Source organism: Fringilla coelebs (assembly GCF_963513975.1).
Source record: "Fringilla coelebs genome assembly, chromosome: 2".
Classification (NCBI taxonomy): domain Eukaryota; kingdom Metazoa; phylum Chordata; class Aves; order Passeriformes; family Fringillidae; genus Fringilla; species Fringilla coelebs.
In genome coordinates, this window is record NC_140029.1 from 95,471,944 (window position 1) to 95,497,104 (window position 25,161).

The 25,161-nt window shown below is 41.2% G+C and overlaps 1 protein-coding gene across 1 annotated transcript; it reads left to right on the forward strand.

Moving 5' to 3' along the window:
• The first annotated feature begins 5,058 nt into the window (after positions 1-5,058).
• CCDC80 (coiled-coil domain containing 80) lies at positions 5,059-25,161 on the forward strand. The gene is made up of 8 exons (XM_084226372.1): positions 5,059-5,544; positions 5,935-7,835; positions 11,976-12,132; positions 15,994-16,130; positions 16,782-16,930; positions 20,198-20,301; positions 21,868-21,948; positions 23,860-25,161. The coding sequence occupies exons 2-8, from the start codon at positions 5,943-5,945 to the stop codon at positions 24,204-24,206; spliced, it is 2,868 nt and encodes a 955-aa protein (XP_084082498.1). The 5' UTR covers positions 5,059-5,544; positions 5,935-5,942; the 3' UTR covers positions 24,207-25,161.

The window sequence follows — 25,161 nt, forward strand, 5'->3', positions numbered from 1 at the left end:
AAATTAAAGAGTGCAAGAAAAAAATTTGTAAGGCAGGACATTTTAGGATATGTAATGACCCCACAAATGCATAAGGAACAATCCCTCCTGAATCAGTGGGCTCTGTTTTCTGGCAGAATCTTGTTGAAGTTCCTCTACCAGTGGAGAGGAGAGCTGAGTCTTCCCTGGTAAGTGAATGAGTTGATTGTATTGCAGGACAATTTCTACTTGATCTTATTCCAAGTGTGCAAAGCCATAAGTGATTGTATTTGGGAAACAGCTGTCAAAGAGATCAGGCCTGGGAGCTCTTCATTAAGAAACCAAGTATTTGTACAGAGAGAAGTTGCAGAAGCATCAGCACAAGAGAGAAGTGCACAAGACAGAAGCGCACAAGCACCAGCTTTTATCCTGCTTGAATCTGCTTTGTACCACAAAGTGGGGCTGTGAGAGCCATGAGGCAATTTCCACTCTTGTTCAGAAAGGCTCAACATCAGCTGGCAGCCCCCAGACAAAGGCAGAAGGACAAAGGAAGCACAGCAGAGAAAGGATGTGGCATGGATCAGTGTTCAGACCTGTGTTAGCATAAAGCCCTCTGCTATAGAGGTGTGAAATTGAGATGGGAATCCAAGCCCTTGCAGCTGGTGACTTCACTGCAGTGGCCAAATTAATTTAGCTGTGCAGGCATGTGACTTGGGAGCTGTAACTAACAGCACTTCATGGGACAGTCTTCAACATCAGCATTATGAGATGCCTTAGCACAGCTTTCCAGCGGGTTTCTATCACTGTAACAGAGGGACGCTGGCCTCACCTACTGGAAATTTAAGTTAATTTTACCCTATTTTCCTTATCATCTCAAGAACATTTCCTGTGACTGTCTGTCTGTAACTATTCTGGGACTGCTCCTGTGGTTTTCTGAACGCCTCACCTCAGCAGATGTATCATGGACAGACCACCTGCAGCATGTTGCAGTGGCCTTACCACCCCCAGCCTGTGTCTGGGTAACACCAATTGCAAGGCCGGCAGATGGCAACCTTTGTACTCATTTGCTCTCTGTATACCATTTTCATCTTAGTGACCATAACACCAGTTGCATCAGTCACTGTGGTGCAGAACTTGTGTCAGTCCTGTCCAGGAGATATTTCGTTCTCCCCAACTGCTGTTTCTATCCCAGATGTCAACCAGATGTAGAACATGAGATGGGTCTATGTGAGAGCCTTCCTCTCAGCAGGCAGCTCTATAAACTGGACAAGCAGAGGTGCTAAAGTCAAGGTCAGCTTGAGCATGGGCCACTAATGACATCCAGGCATCAGAACTTCTCTGAATCTCAACTATAGCCTGAACTTTTGGAGCTTCAATCCTATCAGTACCTGGGAAGCTTAGCCTTGTTCAAAACATTTAACGTTACTGTTTGTAATATTTCTTTTTAAAGCTTGAGTGTCAAATTGCGTCACCTGTTTCTAGGCAACATTCTTGAGGACTCCACAGAAAAATGTATATTTAAAAAGTGAAGATTCAAATGAGTCCAGCCAACCCATTTATCAAAAGCTCCTTTCTATTTTAGGAGCTTGATCGACTAACCAGGCACTGCTCTTTTTATCATGGGTCACTGCATTTGCAAGCCTCCCTGTACTGACTCCCTTTCCTGCTCACATACAGGGGGCTGAAGTGCAGTTCCCCTGTTTACACAACTAGTTGTTATTTCTCCAGCTGCTGGCTGGGTTATGACCCCAGTCAGATTACTAATAATAGCCTCTTTCCCCCTCAGGAAAGTGAGGACCCAGCAGGGTTCAAGAAACCTGGCCCTTCTTAGAGCATCAACAATGTCTGGCTTCAGAGTATTCAGGCTCTGGTGCTCTCCACTCTAATAACCCCCCACTGGCACCAGCAGGGGAGCCTACACCTGCTTATCTGGCTCCCAGCTTCCCAGCACTGTGCAAAGCAGACGATGCCAGTTTTCCTAAGCTTCTTGCCTCCTTTCGCCTTCCCTGGGAGCATTCTCCCACACTCTCTGGAGGACTGCCTTGAAGTCTGCTTAAAGAAAAGTTCTTAGTTGGCCCTCTGGCTGTCTCCTTGCTGCTATCTTATTTCTCCAGGTTTTGAAGGACCGAGAAGGAATACTAGTTCATGGGGTAGTTGACATTCCTGTTATTATTTAGCAGTTGAAATAGTGTACATGTGTGCACACCTCTTGACACATTTGACATATTTAAGTCAGATACCTAAAGCAGAGTGTAAAAAGACTCGAAGTGCTGTCATCCTTAAACAGATACATAATTTCCCTTTCTGGACATAGCACTAACTTTCAGTTCCTTATTAAAAGCGCTCTAAGGGATACAGGTTTTGTACCTTGCATTCCACTTTTCTCCAACTGCTCAATTCAGTGCAGTGGGCTACAAAATTCATTTCCATAAGCCTCCAGTGAGCTGCACTTTTCAGGGGTGGGTGTCATTTCGATCTCAGATTTCCCATGTAGAGGTGTCCAGGGGGAGTTCACTCCATCCTTTTGTGATTACTTCCAGTCCAGCCAAGAAGGTCTCCTAAAGTCTTGATTTGAAGACTAAGCCAGAGAAAATAGCTACATTCTTGACCAAATTATCCCAGGGTTAACTAATATAATTAGTAAAAATTTCAAGTAATTGCAATTACTTCAAGTCTGCATTTAGCAAGATTTTATTCCTAATCATTGGTCATCCTTCTGCCTTCCTCTGCTGGATTAAAAAGCAATTTATTTGCAGATGTCTTTTTTCTGTGTATGCATGAGAAAATAATGAACAATGCGTGGCTGTGCTTTCCACAGAGTTCCCCACCTCCCTTTCAGTAGGATCATATCCAGCTATCACATCACTTTTTGAAGCCCTTGCAATCTTTTTGAAAAGCCTGATGTGTACATCATGAATCACATTATTGACACTACATGTGACTTTCCAACTTTCATTGGGCTGCTGGCAGGCTTTCTCCTTGCTGCAATATCACACCAAAAGCCTATTTCCAGGGGCTTGTATACAGTGACCTTTAAGTCTCTTACTGAATAGCTCCTTTCAAGTATATTGTTCTGAATCTTATGAATGTTTTACATCTTTATTTTTTTTCTTCTTGCTGTAAAACCTTGCACTGGCCCTCAAAAATATGTGTTCACTTTATTAGGAATCCCCTGTTGGCCTGTAAAATTATTTACTTTCTAAGAAATTTTGATGTCAAATATTTACAGCAGTCATTTCAAGTTTATTCCTTGCCTTGGACAAAGGTACTATCCACTGATACACTTAAGGTAGATTTTGTAGCATGCTACTTCTTCAGTCAAGTTGGGAAAGCAAAGGAAAGTCCTCACAGAAGTTCTTCAGCATATCTATGATTGGACAGAATAGACAGCAAAGCTAATATGGAAATCAGTTTCTTTCCTCTGCAGTCATGTACTGAGCATATTTTACGTGGCATCATTAGACTTGGGCAGATGAGTGATGTTTTGCCTCTGTATGGTTTCAAATTATTACCAAACCAAGAAAACTGAGGAAGTTTAAATTTTTTACTTGATTTACCCCAAATCAAATGCTTGGCTTCAGCACTGGAGGGTCACTTCTTTTTAAAATCTTTGTAATGAAACTAGATGAAACACTGAAATGAAAAGCTCATTTTTATTTACAGTCTGTTTAAAATGTCATCATGAAACAAGGTATTTTTTAATGACATTTTTCTCTTGTCATGATAAATAAACCAGCAGGCTTGACATTAATTTAAGCGGAAAATGTTACCCACCCTTACTCCACAGAACTCAAGTTTTATGATTCTTGTGAGAGGTACAGTTGCCTTACCTCCCAGTGAATGTAGGATGTGATATTTTGGGAAAGGTTGAGAATTTTTGCCCTCATGTTAATATGAGCACAGACATTCAGCATTCTCCCCTTTCTCCAGGGCAAATCATTGGCCACAAAACAAACTGAATGCATATTAGCAAAACCACTACTAATGTGATGCATTTGAAAACTCAAAAAAAACAAAACTAAGAAAATAAAATGGAAAGAAAGGAAAAGTTTTTTCTTTGAAACATTAATTTCAAGGAAGGTAGAAGGTGCACCTTCACCTTCAGACAATATAACTGAGGTCAAATCCAGTGTGTTATCACAGACATGTTACAGCATCCCTATCAATAAGCAAAATCTTGGAAAACAGTTAAAGTAGTATTAAGGTCTTGGATATTTTTAGGTGTTACCCATCAACTACAATTAAGTGGTGTTTTACACTGAGGCTGGTCATCACACTGAAGCCAGTGTGAATCAGCTAAAGACCAGGTGTTGCCAGCAAGGCTGTGCCAGTTTACGTCAACTCAATAGAATGGTGTCATTTACACCGTGAAGGGAGAGCAAAGGACATGACCCTGCCTTTACCCTTGTCTCTGTAGGTATTTTTGTACCTTCTCTCTTTTTTTTTTTTCATTCCTTGTGCATATTCATAGGAAATAGATATGACTCTAATTTTAGTACAATAGTAAACAATCTGGTCTCTTTAAAAACTACAAATTAACAAACAGTCATGCCCATATGATGTTTGAGGAAAGAATATACCAACATTCAGGACGACCTGAAAGAGAAACTGGTTGGAAAGTGAAGAAAAATTGGATTTCACTGAGAAACTCCCAGAAAGCAGTAAAAAAAAAGGAAAGCAGTAAAAAACAAGTAACACCAGAGCTGTTATTGAGACGGATGGAGAAACACACTTTTTTATCCAGACAGTGCCAGTTTGGCGGGAGGAAAGAAAAAGCTGAGGTCGGAGAACACCAGAGAGCTGGGATGCGTGAAGGAAAGAGTTAAGGCTGGAGTCACCCTCTCTGAAGTGCTCTGTGATGCTGTGCAGTGTTTCAGCTCCCAGAGCCTTCCTCCTCCTCCCTCCCTCCCTATGTCAGAGTGGGGAGGAGGCGGGTTCTGCTGAGCTGTTAAATCCTGAGTGAAGTTTCCCCCATTTCCAGTGGCCACCGTTGTCTGAGGCTGGTTCGGAGCAGGGCTGGGGTTGCCCTGACATTTCTGGGACGGCGGCCAGCTAAGAAGAAAAAAAGACGAGTGTTTTACAATTTGCTTTTGTCAAAGTGTGGAAAAAGGGGAAAGGGAAGCGTCCTTTTTTTTTTTTTTTCCAGCATCACATTCCTGTGTTTTTCTTCAGCCTGGAAAATATATTAGTGCTGGTGCTTTCCTCTCTGGAAACAAAGGAGCTAAACGGTACTGAGGAAGCAAGGAGTGGGAAGAAGGTTTGGGAAGTTTAAAAGAGAGGGACTTGGAGCAACCAGAAGTTCCCTTTTCTTCAATGAAATCCCTGCCTGTGTGGGTAACCGGTACAGCAAAAATCCAGACCTGCAGGTAAATGGAGAAGCAGAGATCACAAAGGAAATTTCCGCTAACCTCATCCCGCCTGTCAAGGAGGTGAAGAAGAAAGTTAAAGACACACAACAGGCTCGGCGACCTGTTGGGCTGCACAAAGATAAATCACTGAATAACAGTAAAGCTGTATGGCATTGGTCTCCTTTTAAAGGAAAAAGACGTGAGAACTCGTCTCTGGCAGGGGTACTTCCCTGAGAGTGTAAGTTTCAAGTCAAATTCTTCTCTTTCTGCTCTCTGTACAAGACCCTTCCTCTGTGTGTCTTTGCATGTGTGTACAGTGAGAGTGTGAGAGAAACGGGGAGAGTGAGTGAGAGAGAAGGATGCAGATCACAGTGTTGTTTTAGATAGACAGTATCATGTTACAGAAGGATGATCTCATTTTTTCATAAAGTGATCCATTCTGTGTTTTTCCCAAAAATAACTGTAAAACTTACAAAGCCACTAGGGCAAGGACTGAGGTGTAATCAAGCACTTATAAATCACACTAAATAACCAGCCTGTGCTTTGCAGTTTTAATCACTTGTGCAAGATATCATCATACTGTTAACATCTAATTTTTCTCCTTCTCCCCCCGCCCCCCACAACACAGATTGCACAATGAACTGGAGGCCAGCTCTCAGCTTAGCCCTGCTGTGGGCAGCATGGTTAGTGTGTGGGTCTGAGAAGACAGAGAGGCTAGTGGAAAGGGGGAGCCATGGAGTTAGGAAAGTGCCCCTGGCTTACAGGGCTTCAAGCAGCCTCCTGAGAAGGTCTGGAGCACCCCTGAAGAATTCAAGCCCAAATCCTCGACACCCTGTTACCAAGAGGGGTTCTTCAGCACCTCCAAAGCCACCCACCAATCTCCTGCAAGGGGAAGCACGCTCCCAGGCCAGGGGCACAGGGAGCAGAATGAGATTGGTACAGAGACTCACAGCTGCAGCCAAATACCCCAAGTCTGAGATGATTAAGGATGAAGGGATATCCTCTGCCACCCAGTCACGAGGGGTACGTTTCCCTTCAGGGTCAAGTTCTCCCAATATCCTGGCCAGCTTTGCAGGGAAAAATCGGGTGTGGGTCATTTCTGCCCCCCATGCCTCTGAGGGCTACTACCGGCTCATGATGAGCCTGCTGAAAAATGATGTTTACTGTGAATTGGCTGAGAGGCACATCCAGCAGATTGTGTTATTCCATGAAGAAGGGGAAGAAGGGGGAAAAGTTAGAAGGATAACCAATGAAGGAAAAATCCTGGAACAGCCACTAGATCCTGCCCTCATCCCTAAGCTCATGAGCTTTCTGAAGCTGGAGAAAGGGAAATTTGGCATGGTACTGTTGAAGAAAACCCTGCAAGTGGAGGAAAGGTATCCTTATCCAGTCAGGCTAGAGGCCATGTACGAAGTCATTGATCAGAACCCCATCAGAAAAATTGAGAAGATGAGGCAGAAGGGTTTCATCCAGACATGCAAAGCAGCTGGGGTGGAGGGGCAAGTGGTTGAGGAAGGCAATAATGGAGGCACCATGCAGCCTACACCTGGCAGCGAACATGTCCAGGTGTCAGCAAGGAAGGAGGATCCAAGGAAGACCAATAATCAGCCAATAAGGACCAAAACAGTGAGGAAACCAATGACAACCACAGTGGCTACTCCTCTGCCTACAGTAAGGACCACTACCCTCCCTCCCACGACCACAACTACTCGTGCCACCACCCTTGCAGTGACAACAGCCAGCCGGTCTACAACAGCAACTACATCCCTCTCCAGCACACAGAGGACCTGGACCATGAAGCCACATTCCACCACAGAGTACCACAGGCTGCCAGTAGCCCCTGATGCCACCACACCACGAGTCACAGCCTCTGAGGACTTCTACTCTCCTGTGTGGAGAACAAACCGCAGGGACCGGCAGCGTGGCCACCAAGAGAAACAACTGGCAGCCACACGGAAACCAAACAAGACTGCCCGCTATGAGAGTTTCACAGAAGCCCCAACACCTCCCTCAGTGCACTATACAAAGGCAAACGTGGGTAGATTTAAAGATAACAGAACTGACAGGAAGGACTTTAACCACAGAGACCTGAATGTCACACCTGGGCAACACAAACCAACTAAGACTAAACCACCAAAAAAGAAGACCCAAGAAAAGATACTCAGTAATGAGTATGAAGATAAATATGACCCAAGCAAGCCTGCTAGTTCCCATTTAGAGGAACAGTTTGCAGCTGGAAATATTCCCCAAAAGAAAGGAAAAGAATCAAAGAAGCATGACCGAATGGATAAACCTGAGAAGAAGAAGAAGAAGGACAGACCTGACAAGCAGCAGAAGAGTGAGAAGCAGTCCAAGAAGGTCAAAGCTGAAAAAAAGAGCAAGCAGGACAAAGACCGCAGTAAGAAGAAGAAAGGAAGCAGGACTGAGAATGAGGATTTTCCCAAGTCCAACAAGAAGACTTTCCTACAGCCTCCCAGGAAATCAGCAACTAACCTCCTGGAATATTTTGAAGGCAAGAGGAGACTCATTGTAAGTAATTCATTAATCTGAATTTTGTTACCTAAACAAAGTCTTATCTCCCTCGTAGTAGAAGTATGTGGAACTATTATACAGTGGGTTTCTATTGCTCTTTTCTGGTGCTTTTGTCTTAAGAGGCAAAATTTGTAGACCTAAATGATCGTTTTCAAAAGCCTTATATTGGAAATCTTACATGCAGTATAAGAATCAGTCACCCAGAGATTAGGATAAAATCTGTTCCCAACCACTTCCATGAGCCACCATATAGCCATCAGATTATCTTGCTTCCGGTGGATATGTAGGTGTCAGGATCTGTATCATTAAGATCAATAAAGTGAGGTTCCAGTGTGGATTACATCCATTCATCACCTTGGGGTACTTGCCAAAGTTACCACGTTTCAGCGCTCTGCTTGTCCTTCTAGCTGGCACACCTGCTTCATATTGGTGCTGGTGTCCTAAAGCTGGAAGCAAGCCAGGTGGCTTGGCAATACTAGTGCACATCTGACTGAGGATATGCCCAAAGGTTTGTGATCAGGTGCCCTGAGGGGATGAGGAATTTGGGATTAAGATCTGATGGGAATTTGGCATTCAGATCTCCTAGACATCTTCAGAGATCCTGTGCAAACTTTATTTTGGTTTGGGTTTTTCTCCTGCTGTTTGTATTAAACTGTAACATTCCAGTAAGTTTTCAAGCCTGAGAACTTCAGCATGGTCTGGAGTTACTTGTCCCCAGTTTTATAGCACTGTATGTTTTTCCAACTACTTATAAAAACCACTTCACCTGGGACAGGAAACAGTTTTAGTTGTAGTACAAATGTTTTTTCTGGCAGATGACACATATCCTGAAGGGTACACTTTGGAAAACATTTCTTTAAAAATATTATTGTGGGAGCTGGTTTCTTGCAGTTATCCTGCTGCAAGCTGGTCTGTTTCACAGTTATTGTCCAACAGTCATTGTCACAAACGCCTTTGACTTTCATGCTCCGTATTCCAGTACAAATAGCTAAGGTGCCAAGCTAAGATGCCAAGTTAAGATTTCAACCCTTGGAATGTAATGAGTCCTTCTGCTGATGATTCATGGGCCTGAAAACAAGGCAACTTTATTCTCCCAATCCCCATTCTTCAAGGTGTAGGGAATGTGCAGAGCTAGCACTAGAAGTTGAAAAAAGCCATATATTTGAAAAAATTGAACTTGACTGAATTTTGCAAATAATGCTTATTAGTTACTTGTTAACTAATATTTAGCTAAAACAAAAGCTCAGAGAGAGAAACTGTATAGAAGTTGGGATCCTTGAAACTTGGTCTCAATGTTGTGGTTTTCAAGAATATAGGTAGCATCAGGACAAATAGAAACAAACTTGAAAATAAAAGAGGCAAAAGTAAAGCTCACAGATGTCAGGCTGCTAATTCATAACACCAACACAGTCCTGGCAACTTAAAGGACTGTCTGAAATTTGAACCTTCTAATACTGGACCACCTCACAGCTGGATCTCTGAGAAAAGAGTTGCACAATCTCAGGTTATCAGACCAGAACTCACTGAAGACAAATGATTATACCATGCTGCACCTCACTTTTCCAGAATCTAATAACATCCTCAGCCTGCTAACTCTGAAGCTCCCTGAAGAATAGGTTTGGTTATTAGTAAAAACAGTGGCTGAACTCTATTTTCTCATTGCCATGTGGAAAATAAAGAACTTCTCAAGTTTCTTTGAATCCCCATATGTGCCTGTTTGCATTCCTTCCAATCAAACTCTTCAGTTCCCTTAGGGAAACAATCCTTACAATTAACTCTGCCATTCGTGAGTCTTTAAACTCCCTCTCTAGAGAATTAGCCCACATTGCTGCAGAAGCAGCTCTATCCAAGTTGATCCCCATTGCTTTGCTGTACTTTTGTCTTTCCGACTGGCTTCCAAGGACATTGTTTCAGTCCTTTTCCAAATATCTTTTAAGAAGGACACGGGGTTTTAAGCTCTACATCATTAAAAATTTCAGATTTCAGTGTGAATTTCAAACATCTGGAATTTTAAAGTCTATTCTGGGTTAAGTTCAATTAATGACAAATATAGGTCCCAGGTGCAGAAATTGAAAAAAACTGTAGGGGTTTTGAGTCCAACAGCCTCACCTCTCTATAGTGGGTGTCTTGTTGCAATCTTACAAATGTTTAGAAATTTTGACCTTGTAAATTTGGGGTTTTTGTTTATTTCTCTGTGGTGACAAAATGCCACCTGACAATTTGTAACACTCCATATATACCCACATGCACATATACACATACACACACACATACACACACACATATGCATGCATGCAAATGAGAAACAGGAAGACAACCAGAGGACTGGAGCACCTCTCCTTTGGAAACAGGGGGAAAGAGTTGGGGTTGTTCACCTTAGAGAAGAAAAAGCTCCAGGGAGACCTTATAGGAGCCTTCCAGTACCTAAATAGAGCTTAGAAAAAAGAGGGAGAGTGATAGTTGTGGATGATCTATCCCTATAAGTGTCCAAGTCCAGGCTGGATGGGGCTTTGAGCAACCTGGTCTAGTGGAAGGTGTCCCTTCCCCTGGCAGAAGGGTTGGAACAAGATTATCTTGAAGGTCATTTCTCACCCAAACCATCCTGTGATTCTGTGATGCAAACACTAATAGAGACAGTGCACATACAGCCTTGGTTAAAACAGACCAGGAATAAAACTTTGGTTGGAAACTTGCTTTGTTCTACAAGGTTTGATGAAGCAGATCAGATTCAGGCTTGACTCTGCATTCCAGCTTATCACCTTCAAAAGCAGGAGGAGACAATACAAACCGGTGGTCTGTTTTTCATCTCAGTCCTCAAGCCCTTCTCATAACCCTTTTTTTAATTTGAAGCTTTTTAATATTAATTTTAAAAGCAATGTGTTACATGCTGTAGCCCTGAAACAAAATCCTCTTTCTGTCTGTCACTGTCATTCACCTTCATGTCCCAAAGCTGTAGTCATGCCAGGGGCCTTTTCATAATTGAGGGGCAGATTTTATAAGCCTAGAAATGTTTTTACATTGATGAACTGGATTTATAAAGAGTGTACAGAAAAAAATTAGCCTTCAGGCCCCACAAACTTCAGAAGGCAGCCAGAAAATTATTACTCCTGTTACAGGTTAAAGTATAAATTTGTAATTGAAGGATTTTGGTGATTGTGACCTTAAATCATAAAACTTGAGTCTATATTCCAGCTCCCTTTGTATTTGGGGGATCAGTTGCAGGTGCTTAATTGCAGTTCACTGCTGCCAGTTAGAATGATTACATTGCTAGAGTTGCAGTATTCCTGGGAATCTTCTGCTGGAAACTGCTGCATAGGATCACTGAATGTTGTTATGCACACCCCTTCCCTGGAATATTTTCATCTCAGTCACTGATGAAGGATCTGAGTCATATGCCCTAAATTTTTTAAAAATTAAATCTTTGCAATCCTTAGAAGGCTTTGAAGTAAGTACTGTAGAATGTAGAGCTTTTTATACTTCTGTTGTTGTAATTGTTGGTCTTCCTTTTTGCCCACAGCTGTGCCTTTGTGCAAGTATGAGTCCCATTAGACATCAAAGTAGCTTAAAACAAAGAAAAGCAAAATCAGTTATTTTCAGATGAAGTCACAGTCACCTTAGCAAGTCCTCGAGGTCTTCCTAGATAGCCATCAATTACATAAGTACTTATGTAGCCCTAATTGTACTCACCCCTTGGCAGTCACAACAGGCAGGGGAGCCCTGCCTGGACCGTGGGATGAGGGCAGAGCAGCCCTCAGTGGTGCTCTGACTCACTCACAGCCCTGCCCTGTGACTGAGTCAGAGCACCACTGAAGGCTGTGAGCAAGACCTGGTGGGCCTGGCAGGGCAAGGGTAAAAGGAGAATATGTGGCTTTCTGTAAAATATTGTGTTATTTCTTCTACCAGCATTGTGGTAGAAGCACCAGAGGAGCTGGTGCAACCTGCTGTACCTGCTTCCGAAGGCTTTCCTGTAGCTGGCTGAATGTCTTTGGGCATGAAGGTACTCTCCAAACAGAAATAAATAACAGCTTCATGGGAAAGAGAGCCCACTTTGCAGACAGCCACTAGTTCTCCCTCTGCAAAATAATCACCTGCTTCATTTCTTATACTAAATAAACTTTTGTCTCTGCCACCAACCAGCTGATCACAACCCCCAAGGCGGACAACACCATGTATGTACAGCAGCGAGACGAGTACCTGGAGAGCTTCTGCAAGATGGCAACCAGGAAGATCTCAGTCATCACAATTTTTGGCACCATGAACAACAGCAGCATGAAAATTGACCACTTCCAGCTAGGTTTTTTTCTTTTAATACTTTCTTTCCATGTCCTGGGCACAATACAGACAGCAACAGGAAAAATCACCCCGCTTTGGATCCCCAGGGTCAAAATCTAAGATTATGCAGGACCTGAAAAGTAGTTCATCTAGACATATTTAGTGCCACCTTCTTCACAATCAGATTTTCCATGTAGACAGGTGACACTGGGTGACTCTCTTAAGTAGCTTTGAAACAACTGCTGTCAGTGTTCATGTCCTGGGGAAGTACCCATCAAACCAGTGAAAACCTGTCCTTTTGTAACAATAGTGGCTGACAAAGACTTCAGGTTGCAGTCCAGCAAAGCACTTAAGCTTAGGTATCTCTTGAATAATTGAATTATCTCATTTCTGTCTGAATCGAAAGGTTAACACCACTGTGAGTGCTTTCCTGGATGAAGCCAAAGAAATACAAATATTCTACAATTCTATGCTGCAAATAGAATGAAAGCTTCTAATTTTGCTTACAAGTCCACCACATCTTTCCCCTCAAAGTTCATCTGGTTTTACCAAACCTTGGGAAAAGATGTGTGATGGAACAGAAAGCTCTGGACCTGACCAGCTGCAGGGTGCTTCAGGTCTGGCACAAAAATGGCCAGAAGATCACAGACTTATGTCTGATGTCTGGCTTCCAGCTGTGCTCTGCTACTCTCAGAGGGACAGCATCTAGCCTTGTGTTACTGAGTGACAGTGAGTCACAAATCCTGCCAAACTGTCCATTTGTGCACCTCCTTGACAAATCTGGAGCAGTACAGGATTTTCCACATCAGGCCAAGGTTACTCAAGGTCATGTTTTGTGTACCTAGATCCATCTGCCCGTCAGTGGACTGTTTAGGATTATATTTAGCTCTAGTCTGGCTAATATTCAGATTTCACTCTGACATAGACCATACTCTTTCAGCCTGTTCCGAACTTAGCCTACATCCAAACTTTCCCCAAACCACATAAGTGTATATAACAGCTGAGTTCTCATATGAGGAATTAAATTGTTGAAGAAAACCAGGAGATTTAGAAGGGTATAGGTTAACCCTTACATGAAGTTCACCTTACAATTTTGTCCAAAACACCAAATCCTGAGCTTTATAGCAATACATGTAATACAAATAAATAATACAAATATCTTTCTGTTCTACCTCCCTTTCTCCTCCACCCCTCTGTTTTATGGCCTCTTCAAGGCTCATTCTCTGTGAGCATCAGAGGCAGAAAAAGCTCCTAAGAAACATTTTGTACACAGTATGTTTCTGTAGTGAGAATCTTGAGCACCTAGCATGATGAGGTCTACCAGGAGTGCTGCATCTTGGGACTGAAATACAAAAGACAACACAGAAAAGTCAACAGAAAAGACTTTTCACTTGAAATTTCAAACACATTTAGAAGTGGTAAATGAAAGAGCTCAGTGACGCTGGTCAAGATTAGCTCACAGTGATACCAGAGAATATTTTCCACTTTCCCACTGGAATGACACAAAAGCTGAGTATCACTGCAGAGGTCCTCTTTTCAGACCAAGTTACCAAATGCGGTTTCTTTTCCCCATGAGAAACAGGGTTTTAATCAACTAAACATCAGTCCCTGGCTATCCATCCTACAATCAAAGCAAGCATCTAATCTATTAGGCCACTGCACTGCTAAAACAACTGCTGACCTTCTTTGCAACTTCAATGGAATTATTTCCAGAGATAAATCATCTTCCCAACCTGTCTGACTGCCAAAGATGTATGGAGAAATGTTTCTCCATTTTTTCAGAGAAAAAGCAAAGAGAGTAAGGACTTTGCAGGTAGCAGCGTAGTCTCAGCTCTGGTAGATCCTCATGCAGATCCCAGATGTCCTTTATGAGGAGGGGGTGAGGGACAAGCAGTGACTTGGAAGGAAAAAGGCAACTAGATTAACCTCCTTTTTCTCCACAGAAATAATTTCCAAGATTGAAAGGCAGGTCAGCCTTTGTAGCATTTTTTTTTCCTTGATACAGAATTTTGTGTATCACTCTGTAATTTAATATTCTTCTTCTCATTGTAAGTTTTGAAAGAAAATCTCCTAAAAAGAAAATTCTAAAGTGCTAATAAACTTCATATTGATACCTAGAGTTTAAAGCAGAGAGGTGCCATTGGTCAGTTGGTCTAAGTTACTCCTGTAACTTAGCTGTTTTCCATCACATTTCACAATAACAACTTTTGTATTTTTCTATCTCCATCTAGGCCAATGAGATAGTCTTTGCTTTTAAACATAAACTTTTAGTCTATGTTTTAATGGTCATGCTTGCCATTAGTAATACATAAATCTCACTCATCAAGCACATTTAGATATATTTATGAAGCGGATAACCAATTAGCACAGCTTGCAATCCATCCAATCAAAAGCTAATAGCATTGCTTGTTAATTCTTCATAAAACTTCGAACTGAGGTACACATAACAATGAAAACTCACATAAATTAGATATATAGCATGATAACTATAACCAAATTTTAATATTTTCTGGCTTGGCTTTTTTTTGTAAGCAGTGGGTTCAAGGTGTGAAACCTAAAGATCAGATTCTTATTCAGCCATTTTCCCAAAATTTTAATTTAGAAGTTTCATTCAGTCTATACTCAGGATGGATCTACTGCAAAATGTGAATCAGATCATGTATGTTTAGAAAACTATTTTAAATGCTTTGCCGTATCATGACTAAAATCTTTCTTGTTGCTGTGGATCAATTAATCACACCTCTATTTGCTGACAAATAATTATGGAGCAAGGGACTGAAAAGTTGTACCTCTGGATTCCATCTCTTGATGACCTGCTGCATCTCTGACTTCAGGCAGGTCACTTAAGCCATGGCTGAGATTTCTAAGCGAGGAGATGAATATAACATTCATAGTGGTGTCACAGGGCATAAACAAGTTTGCAAGCTCTTGGTGCCCAGGTAACGTTTCCCCTGGTGTGTGGTTTAGCCTGTCGTTAGCTTTCCAGACCTACAATTGCATATGGAGGATTGTTTCAGCACTGTTGCAGTTGTATAGAGCCCTGCTGGATGCTACAGCTGAGGCTGTGCTGATGACACGGAGACTTTCAGGACTTGACTGCAATGCACCCTGGTTGCACAGGATGTAAGCAACCTCAGTAGCTCCACAGGGTTGTCTTCAAATCTCTGTCTTCAGAAGTCTTTTTCTCATTGTTTCAGAATTTTTTCTTAAAGTGGACCACTGAGTAGGTACAAGTCATAGTCAAAACTAACTTTTTGCCTGTCAGGCTGCTAGAATCAGCAAGCAGAAGGAGGAAGGAGTGCCAAAGTGGGGTATCTAGAGTGGTATGCTGCCAGCACCGCAGCATTCAAGATGTGTTGAACAGTTTCTGGTTTCTTATAGTCACTACATGTAAATCTTTAAGACTGGTAAGGTTAACTCTACTGTCCTGGCCTACCTCAAGCTGTTCTAGCTATATTTTACTGACCGAACTCACCTATGTGGTTTCATCTGCACATGGTGCACACTGTCAACATTTCCATTTTCAATTTCAGAAGTGGCTGGCTACATTTCAGGAGCTTGTGAAATGATTAGTACATGCATATACATGTATGAGCATATTGAAAAAATCTCAAAGATCTTTCCAGGAAAAAGCAAGATTTCTCAAAAGAATGTACAAATGGTAAATACTGAAGTGCACAAGTCCTAGGATTGGGATGGAAAACGAGACAGTTAAAAGTCATTTGAATGAAAAGTTCACATACATGGTTTGTAATACATTGAATATGCAGGAGGAAGAGAGCTTCTGAGAAATGAATTCTCCCTTTTCTTTTGAGGCAAAATTAAAGGCAGAGTGCTGTGTAATTCCATGACTGTTTTTATTTCTCCTTTGCCTCACATTAAGATAATGAAAAGCCCATGAAAGTGATAGAAGATGAAGATCTTGTGGACCAGCAGCTCATCAGTGAGTTGAGGAAAGAGTATGGGATGACCTACAATGATTTCTTCATGGTACTGACAGACACTGACATGAAGGTCAAGGTGAGGGTTTCAACTCTTTGAACTCAGCTCTCTTGAAAGAAAGTGCATTGGAAACATATGAAAAAAAAAATTGAAAAATTTAGGAAATTACACTTCACTTGTGTGAATTTTCCATGTGAGGCACATAAGATACTGATGTAGGACCTGGTTATTGCTGAAGGACAAGCAAAAGAACAAACAGTAAGTGAAATTTTCAGAACTTAGGTAGCTATCTTCATTTTCTGCACTTAGGGTATCCCAGGAATAGTGTTTTTTTGCTGGAATGATGAGGAACAGAACCTCCCCACACCTGACAGGGTTTTAATGTAGTACCAGGCATTCTAAAACACAGAGTTTGGTTGCTCAGCAGGATGACAGCACATTACATAAGGACAATCCTCTAGTTGAATGGCCTTACAAAAGAATATAATAACTGCAATGTCCTGGCTTTATCACTTTGGGCAAATACTGAAAGTATAATACTTCCAAAGGGCAGTCTGACTGCAAAAACAATTCTGTTTTCCATAGTTTCTGATCTGTTTTAGGCCTTGTTGCCTGTGTGCAAATTAGAATGCTTGGACCTCCCAATATCCTACAGTGCTGTGATACATGCAGAAAGGCTGCTAATGTGAGCATCTTCATATCCACCTGTCTTGATTTTTTTCTTAACAGCAATACTATGAAGTACCCATAGCAATGAAGTCTGTGTTTGATTTGATTGACACCTTCCAGTCACGAATTAAAGACATGGAAAGACAGAAAAAAGAGGGCATTGTCTGCAAAGAAGATAAGAAGCAATCCCTTGAGAGCTTCTTATCCAGGTATCACCTTCTGTTCTTATTTGCTGTTAGTTCTACTAATTATCTACTATTTATTATTACCAGAAAAAAAAAATACCCCTGTAACTATTTCTGGGATTTTTAAATATAGATTTCTCAGTATTTACAATGTTACAGAGATGCAGCCAGAGCTGAATGTAGTCTTGTATAGAATGTTGAAAGACAGGAAGAATGCTTCCTGACAAACTACATCTTCCTTGGACACTGATTTTCAGGGCCTCAGTTTCCCCATCATGACATGGAGATAATAAAACTGATTTGTATTGGAAGAGCAAATAAGGATTAATTCACAGATGTTAGCTCAATGTTTTGAATGTATGAAGCACAGTGTTTATGTGTTTTGATCATCAGCCATCCCAATCTCATTAATCCCATTCTAATCCCTCCCATGTAGTTCAAATCAGTAATTAATCCTCTCTAACTTCCTTCTCATCCTGCTTGAGATAACAGTTTGTCTTTGCCAGTATTAGTCATGCATATTATTAAAGGTCTTGCAGATGTCTTTTGCAAAATGTCAGAGACCTTCTACAGAAAGACAATTTTGTTTATGCAATCTCTACATGCTGTATTATTACCTTACCCTGAGACCTAAATTCCAGGCAATAAATTTATCTGGACTATGGCCATTCAGACCCACAGAAGAGCTGTGCAGTTACAGCCCTCTCTCAATTATCACAGGATAACTGATGTGAAATTAGGGCTACCCCATCATTCCAGACCTTACCTGTTACAACTGCATCCTCCTCACCTACTATGAGACTCCATGGGAATACAATTAATTTAAAAATAAGCTTTAAAATAGGCTTTAAAAATTAGTGAGGCAGCATGACGGATTATGACAAGGACGAAAGGAGCAAAAAGTAAATTAATAGGTTGTTGGTTCATAAACATTTTAAAATTCAATGGCCACTTCAACAGAAAGAGAACCTTTAACAAGATCCACCCCACCCACTTCACCACCTCCTGTTTAGGTCCCAGTGATTCATCCTTGAGACCACCAAGAAGAACCACAGTTTGGAAACAGCTGATCAGCACAAGAAAGATCTTGTATACTGGAAAGGGACAGGCCCCAAATCCTTCTTTGCTTGGAAACAGCCCTAGTAATAAACACAGATTAGAAAACTGAGCACGAAAAAGGCAGAATGTTGCATCTATAAACAGAACTGCTGCTGCACAGAATGCATTTGTTGTTTGTGAAACAAGCATCAGGCTTTAAATATTGGGTGGACTTCTCTAGCCACATTAACTGGTTGGATTCCCAGTAAAATAATTCCAGCTTTGTCCAGTATCATGTTCCCAGCTGAACAAGAGCCCTGGCATCATCTCCCTGGTGTTACTCCTTGCAGAGCTCACTGATAATAATGCAAATATTGTTCTCAACAAACCTCCCTGGTGTGAAAGGAGACCATGAGAGCCAGAGCCAGCTTGAGTAATGCTTAAAAGCCACATGTAGAAGGAGGAAAACCTTAAGTTTGGGGGCAAGTCTCCCTCTTAGATCTAGACATTGGCTGTGCTGCTCTCAGGGCTCACACATCAGAACAGGATGCAAAACAGGCAAAGGAGGAAGAAAGGATCCACAAAGGGAAGAGTCTAGCAGATTTGTCAGGAGTATTGGTCCGTGGCTTCTGATGTCAGAAATCAAACAGAAATCTGTACATTTTTTGGTGAACTAACAGCTGTGAAGAACCAATTGAATTAATTTCTAAGATATAGTCCCAGATGAGCACAACAAGTGCTCCTGGGGCAGGGGAATAAACAGCCTGAATAGCTTTCAACGCTTTTCAGTTCCATGTAACTCCAAAGGAGATATTAAAAAAAAAACCAGCAAGAAACCAGAAAGAAATATAAAAGTATCTTAAAGTGACTTGCAGTTTTTCCCTAGGCAAAATATGATTCAATGGCCACACTCTCACTCATTGTTCATAGGTAACCAGGGGCTTTTCTATACAAAATAGCACAAAGATTATTTTGTTCCCCATTTGCAGAATAGTGACACAAAATTTCCCTCCTTTTCTTCACATCACATATGTGATCCTTAATGCTTCTCATTCCTATTCACTTAACTGTACATGCACATTAATGTTTCTTTGCTGTTCCTTCTGAGAAAGATGAAAATTGAGGAGGTTTTCTTTTCAACTATTTACTTTTATAATGTAAAAAAACTTCGGTATTGCTCAACAAGCAAAGACATCAGCATGCTCTGCTCTTCTAACAACTTCTTCTCTGACTTTGAGCAAGTCCCACCTTATCTTCAGCTTCTCTTAAGTGAAGCAGAATTGACCCTTTGCATTAGCCTTTATTTTGAGATCTTCACATGGTACAGCAGAAAAGCAGGCTATTATTATAACAGAGTAACATCTGCATCCATTTAAAAGATCATTTCCTGCTGTAAAAATATCCCTGCAGCTTTGCAAATTCCTATAAATCTGATTTATTTAGGTTAAGTGAAGAAGTACCTATATTTAAAAAACAAGTTGTTGAGAGAGTATTAAAAACCTCTAGAGGTTAGAATTTTTTAAAATTTCAAGTGTCCTTATGGCACTGCCTTTCCTTGACAGGAAAGAAAGGAGATCCTTATGCAAAATCTTAGGTAGGTGGTGCAGTCCCTATTAAAGAAAGATTCCAAGATCTATCTTTATTGCACTATACATTGCCCATGCATCCCTTTACAGCCATGGGCTGACACAACCACACACAAACAAGCTCAGATTTAGAGCCATGTTGAAGGTATTTTGAGCAAATGTGGTGCAGAAAAGAAAAAAGAGGTCAGTGATTATTTACACAGAAGTATGAGTTATGTCTGAAATGAAGATCCACCCTAATTCTCAGACAGCCCTTGGACTGCAAAATAACTGTGCAATTCCAGCAGTGGTGAATGATGTAAAAGCTAAATGCCTAGCGAGGAATTCCACAGGAATCCTTCTCTCTTGAATATACACTTCTCAGTACTGCTGTAACTACTGAAGGGCTTTGAGCAAAGATCATAAACTTTGCAATATTTGTTTGGTGAAGCAGCAGCACTGCAGGTGTTTCTTTGAAAGTTTTGGAGCTGTAAAGTTCAAAACAAGCTGTAAAATTCAAACAAAACTTTATCCTCAGCCAGTGATGGACAGAACTGGGAAGATTTCCCATCCAGCTGTTACTTAGAAGTTGTGAGAGATTTGACATATCACAGCCTACAGAAAACAGAAACGCTGAAAGGACTTGAGTCACATGTCATGACCATGCCTGGCCACACTCTCTTTTCAGGTTCCGATGGAGAAGGCGCCTGGTGGTGATCTCTGCTCCCAGTGATGAAGATTGGGCTTATTCCCAGCAGCTTGCTGCTCTCAGTGGACAAGCCTGCAATTTTGGTGAGTCAGAAGGAATTATATTCTTGCTCCCACAAACCGCATCCTTCCTGGTAATGTCATCACAATTCCTTTGCTCAAGTTTGAACCTCAACAGTCTGAGGAGTCCGACAACTGAAAACCTTCCTCCAGCTCCAAATGGAAGATTGTGTTAAGCAGGTAGTACAGCACACTAATGGCTAAGACAGCTAAACAAAGCATTCCCTGGAATCACTTTTGAAATGTTACACTCATGTACCAGAAAATACTAGCACTCCAAAGCTTCTCTTCAGGTTTGTACTTCAGGAGACTAATAGTTGTTTTGGGGCTTTTTTGTACAGCACAACTTAGCAATACAAGGAAAATGCTCTGGTAAGGGCAGATCCTTTAAAATCCAACTGCAAAACTGGGCCAGGCATCAGGGAAACGTATGGACATCAAGGTTTTTTCTTTTCCCTACTACTTCATTGCCAAAATCTGTAAGAAGATTAATGGAATCCATTTCAATCTAATAAAGGCCCTCCCAGACCCATAACTAGGTACTGAAGGTCCACCTACATAGTCAGTGGAGAGAGAAGGGCTCCTCCAGGAGACAACTAAGGGCAAGACCCAGAGGCACTCTTCTGTCTTCATGTCATATAGTGCAGAGAGACTTACTCCTTAAGTTCCTAGCAATGCACACACCATGCAGGGTCTAGACTCAACTCCTTCAACAGAATGAAACAGGTCCCTTTCAACAGCTGCTATTTTAATGCATTTCACTTGCACCAGAAAGAAGATCTACACAGTCTGATTGTTAATTCATAATCACCTGGCCTACGTTCAGAACATCAGCATCACCTCATTTGGAAAGTACCAAAGTAAACTTCAACATGGGCCACTGCAAAATGCTTTCTGAAGAATAAAACATAGTCAAAACAGTTGAGTATCCCCACCCTTTGGTAGCTTGAACATAATCCAGCGAGTTTCTAAAGCACTTATCAACTAAGCACTTTTAACTAAGTGGTATGTTTCCAAGCATCTTACCTCCAAGTAATAAAAGCAGTTACATCAAAGATTTTGTAGACTGTACTGATTCATGTTACATGAACAGTTCCTGCTGTCCCTAAGGTCTTTCTTCAAACCAGAGGCAACACTCCAAGCCTCTGCGCAGAACAAATGGAAGAAGCTATTCCCTGCAGTCATTCAGAGTTTAATTGGCACAGGTTATGTTGCCTCTAAATAATTTTTTGCTGTGTGTATCATAAGTAAAAGCTTTACTAGTCAAGAAAACAAGTGTAGGAAGACCCTGGAGTTGGAGAATGGCCTCTCCAATTTAGTAGCAATTCTGATGCTTGTATCCCTATGTTACAGAATCACATCACCATGCTGCTGTCCTTGGAACAGCTGTATGCAACTGATATCACATTTTGTCAACACATCAGCTTATCCTTGTGTTTGGGACAGATTACTTGACTGGCAGGGACTCCATAGAAATCAGTAATTCTCCTGGAGGGCTGCCTGAGACTGGGCCCTAATGTAACAAGCACAGACCTGACTGATTAAACTGAAATCTGGTCTGACCCAAAATCTTCTTTATTTTCTCCACAGGTCTGCGCCACATAACTATCCTCAAATTGCTGGGAGTTGGAGAAGACATTGGAGGTGTCTTAGAGTTGTATCCAATTAATGGTAAGTGACTGTTTCCAGTTTCTTCAGTACTACCCATGAAGGGCATTATACAGTAACGAGTACTTCTTTGCTGTAATTTCTTTAGAGGAATGATTATGACTGTTTTCCTGTTTTGTTTCTTTTAAGAAATAAGGTGGCACAAAAAAATAAACAAAATCTTTCTTGGTGCTTCTGCACTAAATATTTTATAGGTTCTTCAGGAAAGAAAAGCACAAATATCTGAACTCCCCCTGACATTTTGATTTCCTGTGAAATCAGTCCCCAGGACACTCTTCTGCCAGCCTTGCTGTTAAAGACAGGAATGTCTGTGCCTTTTTACATGCTCAAGCATTTGCAGGGCTAATAGAACACACACTCAGCAGATTCTCCTCTATGGACCCCTCACTTATATTCATAGAATGGCTTGGAGTAAATAGGACCTCTTAAAGATGATCTAGTTCCAACTCCCTGCCATGGGCGGAGACATCTTTCACTTCATCAGGTTCCTCGAAAACCCATCCAACCTATCCTTGAACACTTCCGGAGACAGAGCATCCATATGGGCAACCTGCTCCTGGGTCACACCACCTGTATCCTAAAAAACTTCTTCCTTATATCTAATCTAAATTTACCCTGTTTCTGTGTTCTCCCTCTGGGCCCCGGTAAAAAGCCTTTCTCCATCTTCCTTATAAGCTCTCTTCAGTATTCCACTTGCATCCCAGCATACTCTTCCAGGTAGATCCTTAAGAGAGTCCTTAATCATTGTCAAATGCTGTGGGTTCCTCTGCTACCTAATCCAAACATCTGCCTCCATCAGTGGAGGAACAAAGATGGAAAACAGCTTATTTATTCTGTGCATGAAAGCATTCTAGTCCTTCAACAGCACAGGAACATTAAGTCCATGTATGAGGAAAAAATAAACAGAGGAAGCTGATGTCAGACTTCTTCCATCAATACTCTTCCAGCCTCCACTGATTTTTCACTGGAGGCTTCATGACTTTGTTTATAGTTCCTATTTGTTAAGATCAACAGATCTTTGTCTAATCTCCCCTTGAATTGCTGTTGACTTCTAGCACATGTTCTACTGTGAGAGCTTCTAGAGAGGTACCTTTTTTTTGGGCCCTATACTTTTGTTTGATTCCTCTTATTTACATTCGCTCCTACCTTGCTTCTGCTTCGACCATACTATCACAGGACCTTTTGAAGCCTTCTGAAAATTCACATAGCCTTTATCAGCCAAGCCACCCTTAACCACCTGCTTGCTGACCTCTTTCAGAGAGCCTCAAGTCTCTAAGGTAGGGTGCCACCGTGTTAAGAGCCCTGTTGCCAAGCAACTATGTATATATGTGCCCATTGATCTTAGTTTATTTACTGTCTTACTTTCTACTAATTTACCCAACACAGACTTCACACTTAAAAGCCTGGAGTTCACCAGATTTACCCTAGAACATATACACTGAAGAGAAAATGACATCTACCACATCCCATACTGCACATATCATGACAGTTCAAGAGTGAGGCTCTATAGGCTCTATATCCTGCAATTCTTCTATCACACTTCAGTTAATTTCTTTCACTGTTACCACATATGCCTTCTGCAATACATAAACTGGTGACCCAAGCTGAAAAGACATCAAAGAAATTGATGGATTGTGGGTGACAAAAAGATGTACCACACTACAGTAGCTTCAGGCTAGAGAATAAGGACAAGTTTACTAAACTTAAAAAAGCTGTTAAAAATACATCCTTAGTTCACAGTAGAGTAATGTCATTTCAGATCCAGGAAATGGATCTGAACTTGCAAACGACAAGAACCTTCTATTGCCAACTCTTGGGCTGTATCCTATCTCCTGTTGCTAATTTTTTTACCTAGAAACCATCATCATCTCCTGAACAAAACATTAATGCTGATTTTATGTGATCACTTTCTAGGAAGCTCAACTGTAGACCGAGAAGACATCCCGGCTAATTTAGTGAAAGACATTCGGAATTATTTTCAAATTAGCCCTGAATATTTCTCCATGCTTCTAGTGGGGAAAGATGGCAATGTCAAATCCTGGTATCCTTCTCCCATGTGGTCTATGGCGATTGTGTATGACCTGATTGATTCCATGCAGCTCCGGCGCCAGGAAATGACAATCCAGCAGTCGCTGGGCATGCAGTGTCCTGATGATGAGTATGGTGGGTATGGCTACCACAGCTACCACCAGGGCTACCAGGAAGGCTACCAAGATGACTATCGTCACCATGGAAGTTACCACCATGGATATCCATACTGAACAGAGTGACTTAGCCTCTGGCTGCCCCCGTGTCTGTCTTCCAATAGCTATCCAAGCAATAGGTGGCCAGTTGCAGAAAATCTTCCCAGGCCACCTAGATATCCATGCCTCATTCTTCTGCTGTTCAATCAAGGGACTTTGGTTATTTGCCTTCTCAAAAAGTGCAGAAGCCTTTACAGTGAAGCAATTCAAACCAGTATCATTGAAGCTTTGAACAATGAAGACTCCTTTATACTTTTAAACCTTTATAAACAAAGGCCATCAGCAGGTGCTGTTTGTATTAAAACCAAACAAAAGAATTCCACACGGGCACTAGAGTAGGGTAGGAAACCAATTGTCCGACAATGTGCTTTTTACTACTTTTTCTAAGGAGGGAAAAAAAAAGTATATTTATTGGAAAGTGAGATTTCATTATGCTTATGAAGAGAAACAAAAATAAAATCACATTTTGGGTCTCTCCCAGAAAAGAAAAATTTAAGAAAGAAGCATGGGGCATGCTCTTTAATAATAACAACAACACTAATAAAATCTTTTTGAAACACCATGTTTAAAAAGACAGCATCCCTTCGACATTACCATTGTAATTAGCTGACTTTATGAATGAAAACAAGACTTATGGCTATGGCAGAAGTTGTTCCAATACAATACAATACAATACAATGTAATGTTCTTAACTACAAAGCTTACTGCAAGGCTATTTATTCTTTCAGTAGGGGTCCCTGTTCTTTTAGGTCCTGCCCACCTCACTGTTAAATCCAATTTAATGAGAGCTAAGTGGACACACCAAGCAGGGTTAGCACTGACTGAAATAGAAATCTGAAAAGCATTATTTTCATCAGAAAAAGAAACCTCATTCAAGTATATTTTCCATGAGTTGTAACTAGCTCTCTATAATAATGCTTTTAATTAAACTGTTACTCTAAATTTGAAATATTCTTTTACCTTTTCTGCTCAT

Coding starts and splice junctions, on each gene's coding strand:
- CCDC80 (XM_084226372.1), top strand. CDS start 5,943: ATGAACTGGAGGCCAGCTCTCAGCTTAGCCCTGCTGTGGGCAGCATGG. Junction 12,133..15,993: donor AATTGACCACTTCCAGCTAG/GTTTTTTTCTTT, acceptor CCTCACATTAAG/ATAATGAAAAGCCCATGAAA. Junction 16,131..16,781: donor ACACTGACATGAAGGTCAAG/GTGAGGGTTTCA, acceptor TTTTCTTAACAG/CAATACTATGAAGTACCCAT.